The sequence below is a fragment of the Tauraco erythrolophus genome, chromosome 2, assembly GCF_009769465.1.
Source record: "Tauraco erythrolophus isolate bTauEry1 chromosome 2, bTauEry1.pri, whole genome shotgun sequence".
NCBI classification, from domain to species: Eukaryota; Metazoa; Chordata; class Aves; order Musophagiformes; family Musophagidae; genus Tauraco; species Tauraco erythrolophus.
The window spans coordinates 39,026,635-39,049,496 of NC_141466.1; the positions used below are offsets into that span (position 1 = coordinate 39,026,635).

Genomic DNA, 22,862 nt, shown 5'->3' on the forward strand with positions numbered 1-22,862 from the left:
GATATAGTAATTTTCAAATATCCAGTATTTTAGCAGCTCATTGTGTTTCCAGTTAAACCTCTTACAGTGCTAAAATACAACAAGTGAACGTGTTAAGACCTTATTAGAATTTTAAAATCCAATTTATTTTGGCATCTAAAGCCTTCTGTAAAATGTAGCCAAGTAATATTGACTTTTGTAGTCTAAGAGCCAATAACAAACCAACCAAAAGTACACACTGTGCTTTAATCTCCAAATAATTAGGTACCCAAAATTAAGAAAAAGTAATAGAAAAGTAAAAAGAACAAAATAAAAAAAAAATATTGCACAGCCACATTACCTAGAAAGTAAAGTTGATGTTAAAAAGCTCTAAGTGTGGATGATATAAATTATCTTCCATATAAAAAGTATAAATATCTCTTAAAATACAGCTGCAGCTCTACTTTAATACCACACATTATTTGATTCATCTGTTAATGAGGTAATAACCAAGTCTCTTACAATGCTCTTCTCTACTGAAAATATTTTAGGGCAGCAACAAGAAAGAATTTTTCTAAAAATATTTCTGAGTCAAGAACAGCAATGTGTGCAGCTCTCCCTATGAGAGAATCTGCTGTATTGGGTAATGCATTAATTACGTTATAACGAACCAAATTACATTCCTTGTTTTGCAGAACTGGCAGAAGGAGGTTCTGGATCATTTCAGCATAAATTGGTCCTGTAGAGGAAAAGAAAAGTTGCACTGTGTGAATCACCAGAAATAAATACAGTTCTTTGACCTTGAACTCAAAATGAACACATTCCAGAGTAAGAGAAGTAATCAAATGTGTTATGCTGTTGTTCTGCTAAGATAGAATATACAGAAAGTTTAACTTCCTCAGAAATCTTGGAAAGAGAATTTAAGGCTATGCGTTACGGTATTTGTACATTTAGAGTGAGAACGTGCTCATCAGTATTAATTTATTACAAAGGTAACTAAAAGGCATTTATTTTTCAATATATAATGCTGGAATGCAATCATGCTAGGATGTCTCAACCATGAATACAGCAACCAACCATAACTGAAGATGGGAAAACTACTTCTTCTTTCAGTGCTAGTATTAAGCCTGTCCTGGTTTTGACTGGAACAGACTTAATTTTTCTTTCTAGAAGCTAGAAGAGCTCTGTGTTTTGGATTTAGTCTGGGGTTTGTTATGAGAAGAATGTTGATAGCGCACTGATGTTTATAGTTGGCACTGGGGCATCAAGGGCTTTTCAGCTTGCCAGGTTGTTGACAGTGTGCAGGAGCACAAGAGGATGAGGGGAGCATGGCAGGGACAAAGGGCCCACAACTGCCCTTATATTTTGAATTTAGACTTAAGATTGAGGGCCAAATTTGCCAAGGAGTATTCCATATCATGCAGCGTCATGCCCAGTATACAGATGAGGGCTGACTGGGAAGAAGAGCTCTTGCTCTTCTGGGAATTCTCTTCTGAGGGCTCTCAGAATTCTAGTGCGCTCTCGTTCTTTTTTTTGGGACTCTCAATTGTCTGGGATTGCAGTGTCAGGACTTATCTGTTTCAGGATTGCTCACCAGGACAGGACAGGTGTTGATCGCTGGGTGGTGAGCAATTATACTGTGCATCACTTGCTTGTATATATTACCATCGTTACATATACACTCATCTATAATTATTATTATTTTATTATTATTATTATTGCTACTTTTAATGTTATATTTTTATTATTACTAAATTGTTCTTATCTCAGCCCATGAGTCTCCTCCCCTTTTCCCCTTTAATTCTCTTTCCATTCCCCAGGGGTGGAGGAGGGTGAGCAAGTGGCTGTGTGGAGTTTAGTTGTCGGCCAGCCTATAACCACTACCAAGCCTCAACTCAATACAGCCCATGTGCTTGATGCTACAACTTGGTATCCTCAAAAATCAAAGCTATTTGTCCTCCCTATTTATGGAGTAAGACACCAGGGGCTGTGATCATCCCACCTGACTTTCAGCAAAGTCTATAAACTAGAAATTTATTCCATCTCATCTCCTTCTACATGTAATATAACAGGACAGATCCAGAAAGCAATTCAGCTCCCACATGGATTTTCTCTATTACTATGGGGTAAGCCCAGTGTCTAAACATACAGTAGAGGTGCCTGAGGTAAGCACCAAAATTAAATGGGATGAATCTGAGACCTACGAGGTTTAACCTGAGTCATCTGTTTATTTTGCAGGATATTTATTACCTGATTGTTTATCCTTTAAAGCTGTTTTACACATCTCAATGCGAGCGGAGTGGTAAGGAACATAGCGATCCTGCAGAGAGCCTACTAACACAATGTTTTTGAAGTAGTGAAGGCCTACAGGAAAAGAGAAAAGGGTATTTATTACAACAAATCCCTCCGCAATTACTGCAGAATAATTAAACATTTTACAACTGAAATTTGGCAAAAATTTATTACCAGATCTTGCTCAAAAAGGCAGAAAAGTCAATTATAACAGGCAGAGCTACAGAATGAAGAGACGTTGGGTGCTGGCCTTTCCTTTGCACATATTTTAATACACATGGGTGTGACCCAATTGTGATGTTTCCCATTTAAACAGAGAATAGTTCAAACCTTTGTCTTGCTTCTTAGGAATAATGTGGTTGGTTTCTGGCTGACAGAGGGAGTAAAGCCTCTGCACTGCTTCAAGAAACCTACAGATGGATCGTGCCTTGTCTCCACTGATGTTGCCGTCAACATCGTAGCTGCATCGGGACTAATGCCCAGCACCACCAAGCACAGGATAGAGCCCACCTGGTGTAGGTGCCTCTGTGAGGAACTGCCTCACCGTAAGGTTTGGCCAGCTCAAGCACAGGTCGGAGTTGACCCAACACAACTCCTCAGACATAGTTAAACCTTCACAATTAAACTCAGACTTCCTACTTCTTGGACAAGCACTCTAATAGTAAGATGATGCACAGGTAAGACCCGCCAGTAATGACGGAGTTACACTCCTTAAGACATTTAATTGTTATGTTTTCTCTAAAAAGCTTCAGCAGATTTCTAGTGCTGCCCATCTGCTTTAGGCCAAATACAAAGCAGCATTTTAGGAAAACAGGTCTCCTTTGCCTGAGAACAGCCTCTCCTGAATATCACAGCCACCTACAGTTCAAGACAAACGTGACTGCTAGGCAAAAGAAGAAAATGCTCAAGCAGTTCAGGTGTACATAAAGATAACCTATACTGAAAAGCAGCCAGCCTGCATGGCTCTCTGGGAATCTCCTAGGTGTCAGGTACTTGCATCTTATCATCGGTAGATTTGATCCAACTCTGTTTGCACTGGTGCTAATGAGTTTTGCACTGGTGCAACTAGCCCTGCTTTTAATTTCTGGAGAATAATGGTCACATCCTGTAACTGTTGGTTTTTAATTTACAAAATGTACTTAGTTCATTCAGAAAATTATATAAATACCACAAATAAAGTAATTCTTCAAAGGTGCTTCATGGAATCTGCAGCAAACATTTTCTGTTTTAACCTCCACAAATCAAACTTTTCTTTCATAAAAAAAACAAATCTGATCATGTAGGAGAAAGAAATTATTTGCTATCTGCTTTTCAGAAGCTATAATGCTGGGACAAAGTTCTAGATTCTAGTGTCCCTGTTTTGTTCAGACTGAATATATACATAGTATTAATACATATCTGTTCCTAAAGCCATCAATGGAGCCCAAAGTGAAAAACCTTGCCTTTTGTCAGAGGCTGTTTCCTAATTTTCAGTATTTCATACACTCCATGTCATGAAGACTACATCTCCAAACCAAGTCAGTTACAGAATGCTGAACAACTTTAGCATGCGAAAAAGTAAATGTATCATCCCAGATTTCACAGAAAACTGAAAAAAAAATTATGTCAATCTACAAAAACATACAGAAAATGCATTCAAACTAGATCCTGGTTCCTGTCCTCTTCAAACAGGAAATCTGTTTGGGTTGGGTTGTTTTCTTTGCCTGTGCTCACTGAAAAACAACACTGTCTCAGAAGATCAGCTAAATCACTTGAGTCTTTTATTTGACATCTCATGAAAAATAACTGTGGCAAATCTCACATGAAGATGCAGATGCCAGTTCCAAAACTTAGTACTGAGTTGAAACGAATGCATTTGGAATAAATCAAGGTCAGCAATTCTCTGCAGGCTAATCTGTAATAGTTTTGTAAATTCCTTGGGAGTCTTATCTATCATGTATTAAGGTTTTTTTGATATGTGCTTTCCCTAGAGAAATATTCATTAGCATTCAAGTAAAAGGTACACAGAAGTGGACTGCCTAGATTTTTTAATCAACCTGAAGAAGGAAGAGATATCCTGGAGAATCTTTAGAGGAACAGCAGTCTACATCCATCAACATTTACTCATCACTCTCTTTATCCACACACGTGATATAATACAAACAAAAAAAAACAACCCCAAAACAGGCTTAGGACATCACAGTTTAATAAATTAGGCAATCCCTTCTGGTCACAGTGACTCATTTTTATACTTTATATTCTGGTTCATAATAATAATAATGTCTTGGGCTTCCCTTCATTTTAGATATGATAAATATCAGAAATCTTCAATTATGAAAGAGTGAGTGAACTCTTCAGGAGGAGCAAAGAAGGCATATATGGGATTTCACAAGCATGAGTTTTATTGTTCAACTATTCTTGGGTTTTTATTTTGGACAGCTCTTTGTGCCCATTTTGAAGAAAAAAAAATTCCAAATTTAAAATTATTCTAATTAGTGAATCATTTCTTATTTTGCAACAAAATTTTCAGCTGCTGATTTAAGAAACCAACCCCAAAATCTAATTAGGCCAACATTTCCAGACTGTTGCAGTTAGGCAAAAATGCTGGAAGATTAAGACCTAATTCTATCAGAACAAAACACATTTGAACTCATCACATCCCATCATCTACTGAATAGATCACACATTTTTGCAGAGTACTATAAAAAACACTGAGGTTGTCATTAACTAGAAAGTATTGACTGATTTTTCCAACAGGATTTGAGATAGCTCGGAAAAGAACAATCCAAATGAAAGATCACTGCTGAAATAATAAGCTTTGTCCCATATAACAGAACGTTCTTTCCTGTCGTAACGAACCTTTAATGGGCTTCCCAAATTTTTATGATGATCCTTACCACCTAATGGAACTTCGATCTCTGTCAAAGTGAATTTAAACATAGAGAGCACAATTTCTATCATTTAACCATTGTGCCATTCATGTCCACCAGTGAATTCTGAATAATAGCATTAGTCATTACTGAATTAATGATATCTATAAATTCATGAACAATTTTTCCAAATAATACGTCAAGTTGAAAAATCTGTCTGGAACAGCAGGTATAGAGATCCCGTAACTCATTACTAACTACAATCACAGAGGAATACATTTTTATATATGTTCAGGCACCAGACTCAGGTGTAAAGTCTGCCCTCTAGCTACAGCCAGCATCCAAGTACGGAGATGGAGCCACTGGTACAACGGTGTCTGATACTCCCTGAGACTTGGATGACAAAATTCCATACCATTCTTTAACTAATTCGAAACAAGGCTTCAATTATTTGCAATGGACAATATTCACTGTGGATTCCACCGAGTTCTTGAGCATAATCAAATCAAAACCACAATAAGCTTAAAATAAAAAAAAAAGGAAAATAATCTGATTCCATTAGTAAGCTGCCGTTTTCCATAGGAATCATTAATCACAGAATCCTACAGAATAACTTATGTTTGGAAGGGATCTCTGGAGATCACCTGATCCTACCCACTTGCTCAAAGCAGGGTCAACTTTGACTTTTGATCAGGTAGCTCAGGGTCATATCTGGTTGCTTTGACTTGAAGGAACCATCTCAGTTTTGTCAAGGTACAACAGTCCCAACGTTTTCTACAATTCTGTCCATTTACACACTTGTTTGGAAGTAGAGATCTGGAAGCTTTGCCAAAAATGCATTCTGGAAATAGGGACTTTAAAAATTGCACCCTGGAAGGCAGACATCTCCTGCAGTTGGTCTTCTGCACTGCTTCGTGAAGTTCGCACATCACATACACAGCTAGAATTGTGCCCCGAAAATTCAAGTCCTGAGATCTTGAGTCAGCTGAGGTCTCAGATGAAGATGCCACAGTACAGGTGCAACAAAGCTCAGACTTGCAGCAGCAGTCCCACAAGAAGACTGATTAAGGAGCTAGATTTACATCAACTGAAGAGTTTAATGTCAGCTCAAACTCTGTCTTGAAGATTTCAGTTTAAAGAACTTGGCTCCAGATGCTATAAACCCCATGAGATTCTTCCAAGATTTTTGGAACAGAGCTAGTGAGAACTGGGAAGTCCTTCCTCTTAGTAGAACTTACCAGGTTAGTCTCCATGCCATGCTACCAATAGAGATGCTATTTCAATTCCAGTCTCATCCTCATCACGAGTTACACAGGCACTCCCTCAAGTCAAGAGCTGAAATGCTTTTTCTCTCCACAAAGCCAAGCAGCACTGAGCAAGCTAAGCTGACATCCTGTACATAACAGACATCTCAAAGAAGAAAACATGTCAACTATGCTTATTGACTGCTGACCTGTTGTTAACATGGACATAAACGAAAACCAAAACAAATGCTTTTTCCTCCTTTCAGAGATTAGGAAAATGCACATTTTTAAAGGAGAGAGATAAGGCCATGAACAAGCGTATCAGAATTACACTAATCAAGACCTGTGGAAGTACTAAGACATATGAATCTAAGCCTACCTACGTAAGTACAAAAACATCCTAGAAGAGACTATGCCTGTATGTTCACACTTGCGAACTCTGTGGCACAGGAGGAACAGACCTGTAGAGCAAACCTACAGGAATCTCTCATTCATCATAATGCCCATTTTCAGAAGAGTTTACTTTGGATTAGCTCTAGTCTGGTCCTGTGGATGCAACACGCATTGGCTGTTAAAACTTGTTCATTGTGTTCTGAACTAAACAGGGATCATGAAGAGATTTACTTCTGACTGCATTCCTGAGGGCTAATATGGGCATATTCTACAGCTGAGAAATGAGACTTAAAAAAAAAAATCCAGAACTAAAGCTGAAGTAGAAAAACTTGCAGTTCCAAAGTTCGCTGCAGGAAGCACTCCTGCCTGTGAGCGAACAGTTCATAAATGGGACAGAAAACAGCATTCTCAGGTTTGCTTTACAGAAGCCAGTCTCAGCAAGCCATGCTTCTGACACACATCATTATTCATCATACGAGCACAAATTCCGCCCAAAGTTTTGGAATCAGTCTGCTCACCAAGTCCTTAACTGCAAATGATTAATCACAATTTATATCAGATTGGGATCCATCTCCGAGGTCTACAGTTAATGTTGCTTCAGGTGACCGACAAGCTCAAAAAACCATCAAAACCAGCCTACATATAAATGAAACTGTTCTCTCACTCCTAATTTCTTAACATGTAAGGCAGGGTCTCTGAACCCATCAAAAATTACCATCTGATGTACCATGAACAAGAAAGTGCAGATTTGTTGGGTGGCAATGGCTACAAAACAAGAATTTACACTGTATTTTCCTGGACTCTCTGGAATATGTTAATTTTTATGAAAAACGTAACTAACTAGCTGAATATAAAATGGAAATATGTTAAGAAACAAAATATTCTAATTGAGGAGAAAAAAAAAAAGAGCAGCTTCTCTTGCTTAGCTTGAATAAAACAAAGTGACTTAGAGAATCTGGGAGAAGTGCTTGGGACAGTGCTCAAGTTACACCTGAAAGCATCTTCAGTTTCCCTACAGCTCGTGCCTTTCCACTTCCACAGACAAAAATTACAATGTCCCCCAACTGGAATAAATTATGTATTTCAATACACTGATTAAATGCACACCCTTCCTTAATTTCTTAAAAGAAAAAACTTCCGATTATTATTATTTTGGTGATGTGCAAAAAAAAAATAAAAATCAGTTGGCATTTCATAAGCTAGCTGATTTTTACATTTGCTGTTAGAAAGTAAACATGACAGTGCAGTTATCATTTGCAGAAAATACTTAAGCATAACCAATAGATTATGTAGAAACAGATATCAAGAGCTGTGCAAATTCTAGAATTTGTCAATGAATCCCTACATGGTGCTATGCTGCTCAAATCATTCAAGCATTAGTTTCAAATAACACTTAACTCATTCCTCGTTATCCTTTTAAGGACAGGTCTGCTTAATTACCATTTTATAAGTTTTATGGCAAATGTCAACTCTTCAGTTACAAAAAGCACTCATTTCTGCTTAGTGGATAGACCACACTAATGTCTGAAACCCAAGCAATTAGAAAATAGAGGACTATGTATTTTTTTTTTTATTTTTGCGTCTAAAAATCTTATCAAGTTAATTTAAAAAAAAATTAAACTCTTATTTTTTGTTGAAACCATAATACTACAATATGAAACCCTGTTTACACATAACGCAGAAATTTTCAGGTATTTTTTTCATCTGTGCAACTACAAATGTGTTTGTATTGGACAAATGTCATGATAGCTGGTAACCTGGTGTCATTTCTTGTCACAATATGAAATTAACACTCATTTCCAAGAGCCCCAGAAATTACCAGATAGATTGCAGCTGCTGAAGACATGACAAGCAGATTTCAAGGAGATTATTGTCAAAGAATGTAAACCTAAACATCATCATTATGAAGAAGCAACCATCGGAAAACTAGATTTTCCACTGGGTTAAACACAGTATAAATCCTTCAACATAAACTGACCAGTGTTTAAAATAATTTAAAATTCAAGAAATAGCACAAACTTTAAGTCTCTTCACTTTGAATAAATAATCCTATTACCTTTTGTTCCTTATAAACAAATAAGGTCAGATTTTGCTCCTTATCAGCAATCACCAATGTCGATAACTGTAAGACTGAAAATAGCTCTAGCTTATTAGAATTTGGAATGGTCAAGTCCAGAAAGAAAACATTTAGATTTTTTTTAAAAACAACAATCCAATCAGAAATGGCAGATATTTAAGTCTTGATGTCTTCCCACTGCCTGCTATTATTCTCCAAAATAAAGATTTGTTTTCATAGGAGAACCTATTACATGGCCTGAAAATTATTTAGTTTTTCTAATTCTTAAACGTGAAGATAATATATAATATATAAGTAGGCTTTTTAAGGCTGCTTTAACAAGTTAAGTTTTTAAGGTCACTCTTTCTGTGTTAACAAACTTAATAGCTGGGCAATGAATGAGTTGTACTTGACTTTTAAAAAAATATTCTACAACTGTAACACTCCATTAAGTACATAAAAGTAAAACTAGTTGACAGACAAACCACATACAACACTATACAAAAACAGAGACTTTGAAAAGCAGATAGCTAATCATAATCATCACTCGTCCTTTGCTGTAATTTATTGAATCGATCAAAAGGCATTTACAATTTTAATTCCTATTTATATACCAGAAAGAGATAAAGAGAATTGTTAAAATACGTTATCTGTCATTCTGCCTTGACAAATTACTTGAAAATGAAACTGAAATATTCCCAGAGTTCACTTGCTAAATGAGAGTTAACCGTATCTCCAATAGTAGATCTGAGGAAATTCTGCAAAAAAAATCTCTTATCCAGATAGACTTCTAAAAGACCAATCAAACGAACACACTCTAAATCACAGATCTCTGTGTTTAGGTGAATGCATTTTCATTTAAGAATACTAACATAAATTAATGACAACAACAACTTTTTACTGCATGCTGGAACGGTGATTAATCTAAGTCACAAAATTTGCTCCTTATTCTTTTCTGCTTCTTCCAAGTCTTTTTAAGTTTTATATTCAAACATCTTTAAGAGCTGTATGTCGGTCTTTTCCTGCCCATATCTTTGTACTGCTTTGCTCTCAACAAAATTTCAGCTGTGACACCCTACAAATATTTTGATGGAGAAACATGCCCAGATTTTTCACAAAACACCACAAGCATCTCTGGCTCCAGAATTGCTTCACTGACACACATTTAGAAATACCTGTCAGATGAATCCCCAATAACTTTATAATGCTTAATAGAAACTACCCTCCAACTGGCACATTCTTCACTGCCAAAACCGTATCTCAGCCAACAGCTGAAATAGGAGCATTCAAGCTAGAGAAAGTTATACGAATGACACAATATGAATAATTGAATTTTTTTTTCAGCTATTATGCTAAGTACAACTTCTTTCTTTGTCAAAATGAGTTTTTGCTTTCCCTGACCATCTTAAGGAAATACAAGACAAGTCAGCAAAAAAGCAGAATTTTACATTTATGGAATAGATAAGACAGATACAGAAACAGGTAATCCTAAATGAGCGTACATATACTTGACATCACACTGAAATTACTAGCTTCGGTGGCTCAAGAAGAAGCTGATATATATCTATATATGCACACACAGAGAGCATAGTGGCTGCACTCAGAACTTCTGCTCATTAGTTAGGAAGGAAAGTATCAAACCAATTGTCCACCTCTGCAACAAAAACGGTTTATTGTTTATTTTACTTGAAGAACATGGGACTAAAGTCACTCTTATATAGTGAAACAGGAGCTTGTTGGAAAAATTTTTTCTAGATGTTCAATTCACATTTATGTGCAGTGACCTTTAAAATACAGTAAGCATTAACAAAGCTTACCTGCTTTTTTACTAAGTTTGTATAAGAACGTTTGTCGTGGATCCGAATGGTCTCGACATGTCAATTGCAATAAAGAACCAGACTTCTTCCACTTCTGCATAAACCACAGTCCTGCATTGTTAGGTACAACATGAGTATAGATTCCCAATAAAATATGAAAACTAATTGAAAATATGTAAAAGCACATAAAGTCCATCTACTTAGCTCCTAGGGGTTAGTTTTATTTTTCATGTCCGCATTGTTAAGCCCAGAAACAGCTAAAATTATTGTTCATTATTCTTTCCTGTCTCTATATAATAAAGCATGAAGACCATTATTTCCACTAATGTACATGCCTTTCTAGAAAAAAAGTAACTATACAGACGAAAAGTGAAAAAACATTACCAAATTAGCCATAAGACAACATACAAACTCTATTTCAATAATTTGCAGAATATTAGAACATTTTGATGTTGAATTATGTAGCACACTAAACAACAAGTGATACCTCTCGGATTTCTAAAAATAACTTCATAGAAACACTGCATTCATTAAATATAACTTGAACAAAGGAAGCACAATTTTCTGGGAGGAAAATCATTTGTATTTCCTATGATGGTGTACCCTCTCTATTAGACAATAAGCGCAGGCAGCTGGCTAACTGGCCTTTCAGAAAATCATCTCTCCCTTGCCAAGCAAAAGAAAAGCAAGCAACCAAGCCCTTACAGCCTCAAGAATGTGTTGATTCAACCCTCAAGAAAATAGTTATTTTTTACTGAAGGAATTTATTGGAGGTCATTAATGTATACATACGATATAGTAATTTAGACTTCAATGCCCATTACTTATTACTATCTTGGTATTTTCCAAAATCTTAAGGAGTTCGAAATGTAGAGGCAGATTTATTACATGAAAAGGACATTTTGTACAGTCTTCAACTATAAAAGAGATTAAATACACCAGAAATCCTTATTTTTTTCAGTGAATATATTCTGGGTTATTTTTTGATAGCTTTAACCTTAGTTAACCGAAAGTCATTTGCTGGTGGTTATATAAAAAAGCAAACAGCCCTGCCTCTTTGTACTCTGGAAAACTGCAATTTCTAAAAGCAAAGTAATGATAACACTTTTGTGTGATTCGGGTGAGATTCAGTTACAGATTAAAACGCTTGAAAGAGGCTGTCTACAGATATACTAGGTTAAACACCCAGTAGGCACCCACAGTGAATTATACTAAAGATGTCTTAATCCTGAAGTGAACCTCACTGCTAGGGCATTGAGGGCTATAAACGGTACCACCTCAACCCAATTCAAAGAGCTCTCATGATCCTCTGCTTCTATAAACTCCAGTAATAACTCCAGTTAGCCACCAATTCCTGTCCACTTTTCTTAAGCTCCACACATGTGAGTTGAAAGTTTTTCCTCCTCATTTTTGTATGAAACAAAATAATAAAACAATCAATCAATAAACTGGCACTAAACGAAGTAATTCATGACTTCTAGAGTGTTTTTATAGAGTTTAATGACAGTGTTTATAGTTAGTGAAAATAAGCGGTACTTGTTTTGGGTTTGGGCTCTCCAAGGTAGGTGGTAATCTCAGAAAAAAGTTTTCAGTTAAAAAATTGATGCGGCCTGAAAATATTTTCTAACATTTATTTGAAAAGTCAATAGTTTCTACAATTTCTCCTGGAGCTACATTTAAACTTTAGAAAAAGCAGACATTCATAAGGTACAAACATATCCACAGAAACATGATGCAGGTTCTAAGGTTGTAAGACATTCTTGAGAGGAAAGACACGACTAGATGTTCAGAATTATTTTAGTGCATCTTACCTACTTGTTCTGCAAAACTTGTTTGTTTTAGTGTATTAAAATTCAGTTCATAATAAATTGAGCTCAACACATTAAAACTGGAGTTTCTTTATGGTGCAAGAGAAAACCTGAACCAAACATATGGGAAAACACTTATGTCAACCATCTTTTGTACATCCTTCTATTGATACTTTATTTTTATAACCCTTTTCTTATGACAATGAAACATGCCCTTTCCTACAATTAAAGTAATGCAGAAATGTGCACCTCATATGAAACTGTTAAGTGCATTTCAAAGACAAAATCCCTCCTAAACTTACACTACTGAAAATAATACTTCACCTGTATTAACAAGAGCACTGCTGTTGTAGAGGGTACCAAGATGTGGTCCAGACAGAGACAGGAAGGTATGAAGTTTGTTGAGGTAATATTTAAATCGAGGTCTTGTGAGCACTGAACGGATTATTAAATTACCCAGTGAGTGTCCAATAAAGCTGTTTAAAAAGAAAAAACAGAATTTGATTGCAATCTTTTTTTCTTTTTTTAAACAGAGAAAAATAAAACTGGTGTCATAAAATGCTGAAAAAGCATAGGAAAAAAATAATGAAAAGTTTCCATTCAGAAGCCTCTGTTTTAGGTCACACGGAAAACAGCTTCTCTGTATCTCTCAAGCTGCACAAACTCATTACAAACATGCTCTGAGCGCCTCCAGAATTATTTTATAAATCGTTTTTGAAAAGCTAGTGAAAATAAACTATCCTTCCACCAGCATCTCCCACCCCAAACCAAGATTATTCCTGGGTCTATTTCCCTTAGCACCAAGTATTCAGAAAATATTTTATGAGCTGTGCATGACTGAATAAATCACCACTTTGGCATGTGATGGCATTCACTATGATAAATGCATGAGAGTTACTGAAAAAACTTGGTGGAGAAGGACTCCAAAAGTACTCCTATAAGGGGAAAAAACATTACTTAACTGAACCTGATTATTCTGAAACAGAAGCAACATCTCAAATTCGCTCAGCAGTTGGACCAAAATAAGGGATTATCAGCTTGAATGAGGCAATTGAAGAATATCTGTCTGCCAGGAGAATATTACATTTAGTTGTTTCCCTGGTTAAGTAACTTAGGGGAAAGATAGATGGGACTCTTTAGCTTCATGTATCTAAGAATAATTGTTATTTATATATGTGGGTATGACAGAGTTGCCTACTGTCATACCCACAAGTCTGTATAAAGCATTTCTTTAGAAGGGACACTACAAAATAAAGCAATTCTAGTTATTATGCAGTTGTGCTTACAGACCCCTGCTGAGGTAAGGAGCACATCATCCTAGGCACTGACTTAAAGAGGATATGGCAGAGACAAGACTCACAAAATTAGAAAGAAAAAGTGCCTTCCTGTTTTACAAATGTAATTTCAGGACATGGAGAGAACAGACAACTGTCCAAAAATATATCGCACTATCGTGGCTGGATCATTTATATGCCACAACATTATACCCACAAGATCATCCTTCCCATTTGCTCTGTATCACTGCATTCGGCAACAAAAACAGCTAAACCAAAGCGACCTGCAATATCTGTGTAAAATAAAGTGCTAAAAAATTATTTGACTGTTTAATTGTTTCCCAAGCAGGAATTATTTACTCTGAAAATTCCAATTTAAAGCTAAATGAAAAAATTCAAACATTAAGTTATAGAATAGCAGGGCCACCCCTGAACTCTGACATAATTACACACTTCTGTGACAGAATAGTCTCTTTGTTCCTTACCAATACACAGTTTAAGCATACATGTATATTCTTCCTGTTCACTTTTACTATTAGATTTTCAAAATTCCTGCAATATCAGAAATCCTTTGCCAGTTTGCTATGTCTGCCTAACTAATTTAGAAATGAAAGATACGTATCCTCTGTGCTGTCAGCACAACAGCAGTGCATTTGCAAAACAAAACACTGAGCTGCTGACTCTTGAATACTAAAATTTAAAACCATTCTCTCAGAGTGTATCATAAAGTCCATTCAAGAAACACAAAACCATGGATTTCTTTAGGAACAAGAAAACAGCGACAGAAATTGAGTGAGTTTACCCTGACGATGATCTGCGTCACACAACTGCTCTTGAGTAAAAGAGATTATTTTCTAAAGAAGATCTGAGCATTAGCAGAGATGTTCTCTTGACAGTTCTCTGACAATTCATCCATTATTTCTTAAACACTATAACAGGATGAGAAAATCTTATATTGTACCATAGCAAAGGACAATTTTATCACCAGAAGAAACAGTGATCCATCAATCAGTCCTATCATCCTCAAGAATATGGGCATACCTGAACCAGAACTTCAGAAACACAAAAGATCCATTTGAGGAAAAAAAGGTGCTCACAACTAGCTATGTGAACATACCTCAAAGATTAACACTTGTTCTTAATTTGTAAAGACTTAGAAAATTAACAAAGGTTACAGTAATATATTGTGTTCAAATTCAGATGTTTAGGTGAACACGTAATAAGCCTTTAATACTGTTTCCTAATAGAGAAAGATTTGAGGATTCACTCAAATCAAAAAGGAAAAGGAAAACCCTTAAAAAGGGTTTTGAAAGTGTAAGACAAAACGTAACCCATCCTACTCATTGTTTCAGACACCTGCAACTGCGGGATGCTCTGCAAAACCAACGCATTTCTGAACAGCAGGTGGCAATATTACCATCTCTTGAATACGAGAGATCATTAACTCAATGATTCATTGACTCAACTTCATTACTGAAGTAACAGCGCTATACTGTAGTCTTTATATGTGCTTTATGGCACAAGCCTACCAATTCGGATCATACTGGAAAATTAGACACAGTAAAACCTCATTAACGAAAGAATAAAAAAAGAAAAATCCTGTCCAACTATAAAAATTCATGGAAAAAAACCCCACCACGTATCAAAAGCCACAACCAAAAAAGTGCTGAAACAATGAACAGATGTTTTAACATATGGATAGCATTAAAAATTGCTTTCTTTTTTTGTGAGCCAATGTTACTCAAGGAAGAGGATGACAAGCTGAATAATCCACCTGAGGTGAAAGTCCAGCACAGGTCACCAGAAACTTATGTAAGACCTGACATGAGGAAAATGGTTTCTGACGCTACACTTTTAGAGCATGTGGATTATTTCCTAGCTGTGCAATGACCTGGAAAGGCTTCCATCCTCACAGATACTCAAAACTTGAACAGGTATGACTGAACAATTGAACTTGCTTCAAAGTTGCTTTAACTTTGAAGGTAGCACTAGTATGAGCGGGTAACTGGTCCAGATGACCTCCAGAGGTCCCCTCAACCTGAAGTTTTTACTTCACTGAGGCTGACACTGTAGTCTGGCTCTGGGTTCTGATGGTACAGAACCTTTTCTAACCTCAGTACATGAATGTAGCACAATAAATAGGACTTTCCCATTACTTGAAGGCACAAGGCTTTGCATTGACCCAACAGCGCAAAATCTCAGAACTTGACTTGTCTTGGCCTCAGCTGACTTCAGTTTGGTTTAGGTGTGACACAAATTGTCTGGCAGAGAAGTAACGAGTCAGGCCTGAAGTTGCTTTAGTTTCACTACAGTTTTTTATTAATAATAAGTAGTTATTCTGTGTGGTGCATCACTAGAATAAAGTGTGGTGTGGAAGAGTGAAGACACAGATGGGGTCCCCAATGGTCTATTAATGGTCACTGCAGAGCACAATCTTACAACTCAGGAAAGAAAGCTAGTATTAGAGATAACAGAGAACAGGGGAAAAAAAATAGAGTAAATGGGAAACAAGAAAAAGCATGTAGGTAGACTGAAAATATGAAAGTATGAAAATAAATCCAAGCAGACCCAAGGCCAAGGAGGCAGAAATCCCCACTGTGAACATTATTCTCCTTACACTGAAGCCCCAAGATGCTGATGTCCCACTGCTTAAGAAAGACAGAAACCATCAATCTTAGAATCCAGACAGCTGCTGGAAGGGGAGCCTACCACCTGAGAAAAGACATTAGAAAGTTTCTGTATAATAAGTTTAGCCGTATTAATAATGGGACTTTTCTGCATTAATTTGGACGATGAATTTTAGTAGCACTGTAATTAGACTAATAGTAATTTTTTGCTGCATTTTTTATGAGATTATTAAAACACTAATTGAACTAACAATAAATTCTGAGCTCTGCATTATGAAGTGTGTTCCCTTTTGCCCATAACAAGACTTTGAGTGTAAAAGAGAGACTGAACAGGTATTTCTGACACACAATACTGCCGGCTTTTTTTCCATACAAAATCATTATAAGTCTGGAGACTGATGTCTAATTTGACTCAGCTATCGAGCAGCACTTGTACAGGGACGACTTCCTTTAGCAGACAGGGAGATTTTATGAGAAGAAACTAGCATCACTGAGGTGAGCATGGCTAACTAGCACAAAGTCTGCCTTCTCTACAGTGGGACTGCCAATGTGAGGCAGGAACACACTGGATACTTGAACAGAGGATTTCTCAGCAGTACTTTCCGGAGCTTTCTGGGTCATCCCTTCAAGGACTTGCACATAAGTACATCTCTTTCTGAAAGCTCTCTCATGTAGCTACCAGGCAACAGCTGCAGGATTTGCTGATATGTTTAACTTTCCCATAAGAAAAGCTAAAGTTGAGAGATGACACTTCTGCTTTGGCTGGGCCAAAGACAAGTACACACCCTGAAAAGGAAACTAAAATAAAAATTGATAATTTCTTTTTTCTTTCAAGTGACAAGTAATAAATGAAACTTAAAAAACACTTACAAATTAGATGTCTTATGAGAGAAGCAAACCAAAAGCAAATGAGAATTTTAATTCTCAGGTGTGAGTAAGAACAAGTTAACTGGGTGGGTTTGCTCATTACAGCCTTCAGACCACAGCATCGGAGAGAAGATACCAGCGTGTGCTGGTGGGTTACAGAACTCTCCTCTCTCATACCGAGAGTGCTAACGTGCAGTCTGCGTAACACAAACATGATCTCACAGTGCTTTTTTTTTCCTCCAGATATTCCCTAGAAGTAAGTGAAAAAGGAAACAGGAATGCATAGACTGGGGTGAGCCTTATATTAAGATGTAAAACACAGTGTTTAGCAGATGAAACAATCAAAATATGTCAAAATGATGAAATATTTCTTTCATGTGGCTGCCCATCAACGTCACAGGTAACATGGAATTTCCCTGCTATGTCATACTTGGTGAAGAGACTATAAAATCAGAAGAAAGCTAACTTTATCTTGACATAGCACTATTACGGTTTCCTTCAACTTTCTCAAAGTGTTATCTGCTTTTCTGCAGAACCCTACCATGCAGGATCTGAGGAAGCACAGGACAGCAGTTTCTTAAATGTAATGCTTAACTCTGCCCTAAAACCACCAAAAGGACTAGGCGAACTTACAACACTGCTCAGTTGTCTTTCAGCTGGGAATTGCTTCTCTCTCCTTTGTCTTCCTTCCCCCTACTCCTCCCCCTCCCTGAATTTCTCTTTCCCATCTCTATTTTGGCCTGCTCCTGAGCATCACAGTTCAGAACACCCCAGGGCTCTAGTTTTAAGTTTATTTCTATAAATAGTATAGAACAGATATTACCTGATTTTTGAAAGGGTTAGATTATAAATTTGTATATACTGTATAATTTCATCTAAAAGGCGATCTGTCATGGAATCAAAATCAGCAAAGGTATCATTCTGTAAAATAAAAGAAATAAAAAATAATAACTGTATTTTCTAATGCAGCAATATACATTCTGCATTCAGTCTGAATTGTTATTCCCCAGTGTTTTGATCAACGGCACACACACAAAAGCATCCACATTATCTTTGAATACAAACACTACAGCTAGTTAATGTTTCCAGTTTTTTTTTTCTTGTAACATGGAATAAAATGATACACATTTTACTGTAATACTACTTTCTTCTAATACACCAAAACAAATCTTAACATAACACAGCCAGCCCTACTTCTAAGCCTTCCCCTACACATAATCTTATCTGTAGCGAAACAGAAGACCAAACTGCGTATTCAGAACTAAATCACACTGCTCATGAAACAGAAATGAGACAATCACTGCAACGGCAGAAAGAGTCTACATTAGTACTGCTTATTCCAAACAAAACAGAAAAACCCTTAAAGCCCTATTCCCCGTTCATAGCTGATTCTCTACAATGATTAGCAGTAAGAAATTTAAAAAGAGGTAGGCAAAGGCTGCCTAAAACTTTTCAAGACAAGTTCCAAAAGGATCTGTGCTAAAATCTACAGTGTTCAACATATTGATAAACGATCTGGCAAAAGGAAGAAGGACATCAAATGTCAGAGTTTAGAGACAAAACCAAATATCCGGAATTGTCAAATCTAGAACTGACCAGAATTTCAGAAGAATCTTATAGTACTGCATGCCTGGGTGATAAAATGGCAAGAAATGCAAAACAGTGTTACATAGAGAAAAATAGCCCTAAACATATATGGAAACAATAATCTATACATCTATGTTCTACATAATCAGCTATGGTAGGAAAGCAAGGAAAGAACAGAAAATACCAATATAGTATTTTCTAAGTCCATAGTGCACAAGCATCTCAAATACCCCGTCTAGTTCTGATCATGCTATTTTAAATGACAAGAAGTTTGAAAATGGGCAAGGAAGGATATCATGAATGATTAGAAACTGAGAAATACTGAACAGACTAAGTCTCTTCAGTCACCTCCTGAGGGAGAAATGTAAGATATGTTTATAAAATACTTAATTAACTGAAATGGAAAATGAGGAATGATTATCAACTATTTTTTTTTCCAGAACAAGCTGTAGGGGGAATTGTTTAAATTTCCTTGTTTGCAACTGAGTTAGTAATGTATATGAACTATAGAATTAATCTCAACTGTATGCTGTGGAAACTGGAAGTAGAAACATTCAAAAAGAATCAGCCAACATTAAGGAAAAAATGCCCAATCAGTAACTATTGGGCTCAGTGGTCTCAATGGAATTCCCAAACCAGAAAGTTTCAGAACTGCTGACTGCCAAAAACCATAGGGGTATAGAAGAGAAAGCATGGCTTGGTGCCTGTCCACTCTGTGTTGCAAAACATCTCAGCACCTATTGCCAGAAAAATGCTACTGCACTAAATGAACCTTTCATTTCAGCCATTGAAGAGGCTCTTTGTTCTAATTCATCCCTGAAGTTTTTCTAATACAATACGTAACACACACCGAAAAAGTAAGAATTGGTCTTCTGTGCTTTGTCAAGTTTATTCAATCCGAAAATAATAAAATTCACCAAAATTTAACACAAGAGGTAATTTGATATTGGTTCAGTGTCATGATGTGGATACTGCGGTACGCTGACAAAAGAACAAGAGACAGGTATTTTGCATTTCTCAGATCCTATGGAATAACCCATCTCCCTCCTTGTCACACCAGTTTTCACTATCGCCATTTTTACCATTAATATCAAGGGTATTTTATCTACAATTCTAACTGATTACGCTAAGAACTTAGGAGATACCAGTACACACAACAAAATGGCATCAACAAATGTTACTCCTTATGTATTTACCTTCAATATCATACTATGTTTTGTAATTACTTTAATGCAAGCCACAGATCAAATCATGGATTCTGTGAGAATACAATAAAAATGTACAGACTATGGTAAACTGCAATACGATAGTGCCATTAAAGAAACACCTCTGAAGATGCACACTGTTTACTGCTTTACAAAAATTCTTTTTTTTGTTGGCAAATACCTGATTCCTTTCGGACATAAGAAAATCTATTCTCCCTCCAGGCAGCCCTAGCTCAATGTAAGTCTTCACTAGTCTTAGATCTGCGCTGTTACCTAAGGAAAAAAAGTCAAGAGTTAGCGAAGTTAACTTGCAATAAAAGCACTTAAAATATCGAAATGAACCTAAGGCACAACTTCATATTTAAACACAGCTAATGACATCCTCAGTCCTCATTAAAATTCAGTAAGACTCTGGAAGACAAACTGCAATGCCAAATGCAGTGGCAAAACAGTCTATAAAAATGACATTCAACGCAGTCACTGCTTTAAAAAAGAAAGGATTTAGGGAAAACATGTTTGCCTTTGTCTTAGCATCCAACAGATACACAGCACTGTGAACATTACATTCTCGAAAACCTAATTAACTTTGATAAAAGTCAATTAAAGAACTCAGACCTAGCTTAAAGAACTCAATGAAGGAGCAAGTAATAAGGGCAAGTCGTAAACATTTTCATAGAATAAAAAGACAGAGTGGACTGTCAGCAGATAAAGACACATTTAGACTGGTATCCAAGACAATAAACGCTAGTTTAACTACCATCCTGAAGATTTCTCTACATCAAGGATCATGTATGCTTTTGAAAAAACAGTACCCTTTCCGCCTTAATTAGAGAACAAGATTTTTATTTAAATGAGTCATTAATAGGAAAGAACTTTTAAGAATTTGCCACCTCATAAGAAAATTCGAACTATATGGATTATTCTAAGGCTTCAAAGATGTTTTTTTAACTACAGGTGTTCTGGCCAAGTTAACTTCTGTGTCAATTCTAGGCACACAATAGCACTTGAATACCTAAGCTAGTAAGAAGGAATACTTCTGAGTTCTGTTTTAAAAGTGCTTAACAAAGGATGCTTTCTGCCCAGAGGAGGAAAGAAAAGCTACTCTGTCATTTCATTTTTTTTTTTTTAACTTTGGAATTTGAAAAATGAACAAGACGACTGTGAAGTGTCAGTCCAGTCCAATATTATACCTATTGTCCTCTTGTGTTTCCTTACATTGGTAATTTAAGAAGTTTTTCAAAAAAAGACAAAAACATTGATGGTAGAATGCCATGCATATTTCAACTAGAGGGGATATTATTTCTTAACATGTTCGTATGCTTTAAAAGCAAGTGAATATATTCAAGCTATTTAAACTTTCCAATCCTTCTTTCAACTCGCAAGAGATTTTCTCATTTCTACTACAGCAGTCTCTACCCTTGGAAATATTATAAAAACAACCGGCTTGGGTCCTGGGCAACCTGCTGTATGTGACCCTGATTTGAGCAAGGGAGCTGGACTAGACAATCTCCAGAGATCCCTTCCAACCTCGACCATTCTGTGATTCAGTAATCTAGCCCTTTAAAATCTTATAAACACTTGACTGTCTTTTACCTATACTACTTTATTCCTAACAAGATACACACATTTTATTTTCCTTGACAATGTAATACTACAAATTCTAAACAAAACTGTTTTGTTAGTAACTCCACTCTAGTACCACAATATGGACAAACATCCATATGACATAAAAAACTGGAAGACGTATCTAATGTGAACTATGGCATAAAATGGATTTATGTGCATGAAAGTTTTACTAAAGACAAATGTTACATAAAATTCTTAATTTAAACAATTCTATGGAACACACTGTCAAATGTAGCAGCACAATGTCATATTTCCACTTCTCTCCAGTGAACCTATTTCAGAAGCACTCAGTTCAGAGTTCAAATGACGAAAGTTAAACCTGACTGGAAATCTGAACTACTATCTCATGTAGTATCACATTTCCCAGCGTACCATCTAGGCCATGGACGCAGACTATAAGATGTATTCCTTCTTCTGAACAGTCATCCTCTTCCATACTGAAATAAGGTAATGAGGAAGCCAGTCTGAAAACATCACTGTACATAAATCCAGGAAGTTTAAGCTGCTTCAGTTCTTCTTTAGCCTGTAGGAAACTGGAACGAAACCATATTTATGATAATATTTACTATTGCCAGACAAACGTAGGGTCTCCTAGGATACAGTTTTCTACTGTCTTTTTACTTTGTCTTCTATGTAATTGTTACAAAGGAAAATATATTTATCAACTACTATCTTCACAAAACAAGCCAGATCCTCAAAATATTTTTTATTGCAGCTTCCTATAGCCCCTTCTCCTCTGTAACAAAATTGATGTTTCAAGCTCTACTCTCTTCTCTCCTTGGAACACTTCTGCAAACTATGAAGTATTTCTGAAATCATTGAAGATTCTGGTCTAGTTCTGGTCTTGAGCAAGCAACAGCTTTGTTTAAACGTAGTAAGAAAATTATAGGAATTATAGCCAATCAGAAGTCAAGGTAAAGATTTCTACTGACTTTGATAACTCTTGTCAAACTTAGAACTTGTCAGTAGAGAGCTGGAGCCAGTGCTGTAAGTGCTCACCAGAAAGTCCCTCTGGTAGGCTGAATTACTGACACTTGCTTCAGAAGAAGCCAGATCCAGACATCTGATCTTTTAGATCTTGTATGAATATTGTATAGACATTGCATACACTATGTTTTCTAATAACTGAGGTCCCCACATGCCAGGAGTTCTTTGTGTTCCTTTCTTCCCCTTCCCTTAGTTTCTTTGTGTATGACCTTCCTATTTAATTAATTGCGTATCAGTTTCCCTGCAGTACTTCAAGCTTCATGCTTCCTTAT

The 22,862-nt window shown here is 36.4% G+C and overlaps 1 protein-coding gene across 7 annotated transcripts in view; it reads right to left on the bottom strand.

Annotated features, from left to right (window-relative positions):
* Positions 1-491: 491 nt before the first annotated feature.
* FAM135A (family with sequence similarity 135 member A) overlaps positions 492-22,862 on the bottom strand; it is a 73,590-nt gene continuing 51,219 nt past the window's right edge. For all 7 annotated transcript variants that reach the window (XM_086608294.1, XM_086608296.1, XM_086608293.1 and 4 more), the window contains 7 exons: positions 21,976-22,136; positions 20,159-20,250; positions 18,009-18,106; positions 12,742-12,893; positions 10,610-10,720; positions 2,209-2,322; positions 492-697 (listed from right to left, as the gene is read on the bottom strand). In XM_086608294.1, the coding sequence (XP_086464420.1) occupies positions 492-697; positions 2,209-2,322; positions 10,610-10,720; positions 12,742-12,893; positions 18,009-18,106; positions 20,159-20,250; positions 21,976-22,136 (934 nt within the window). The remainder of the gene's footprint in view (positions 698-2,208; positions 2,323-10,609; positions 10,721-12,741; positions 12,894-18,008; positions 18,107-20,158; positions 20,251-21,975; positions 22,137-22,862) is intronic.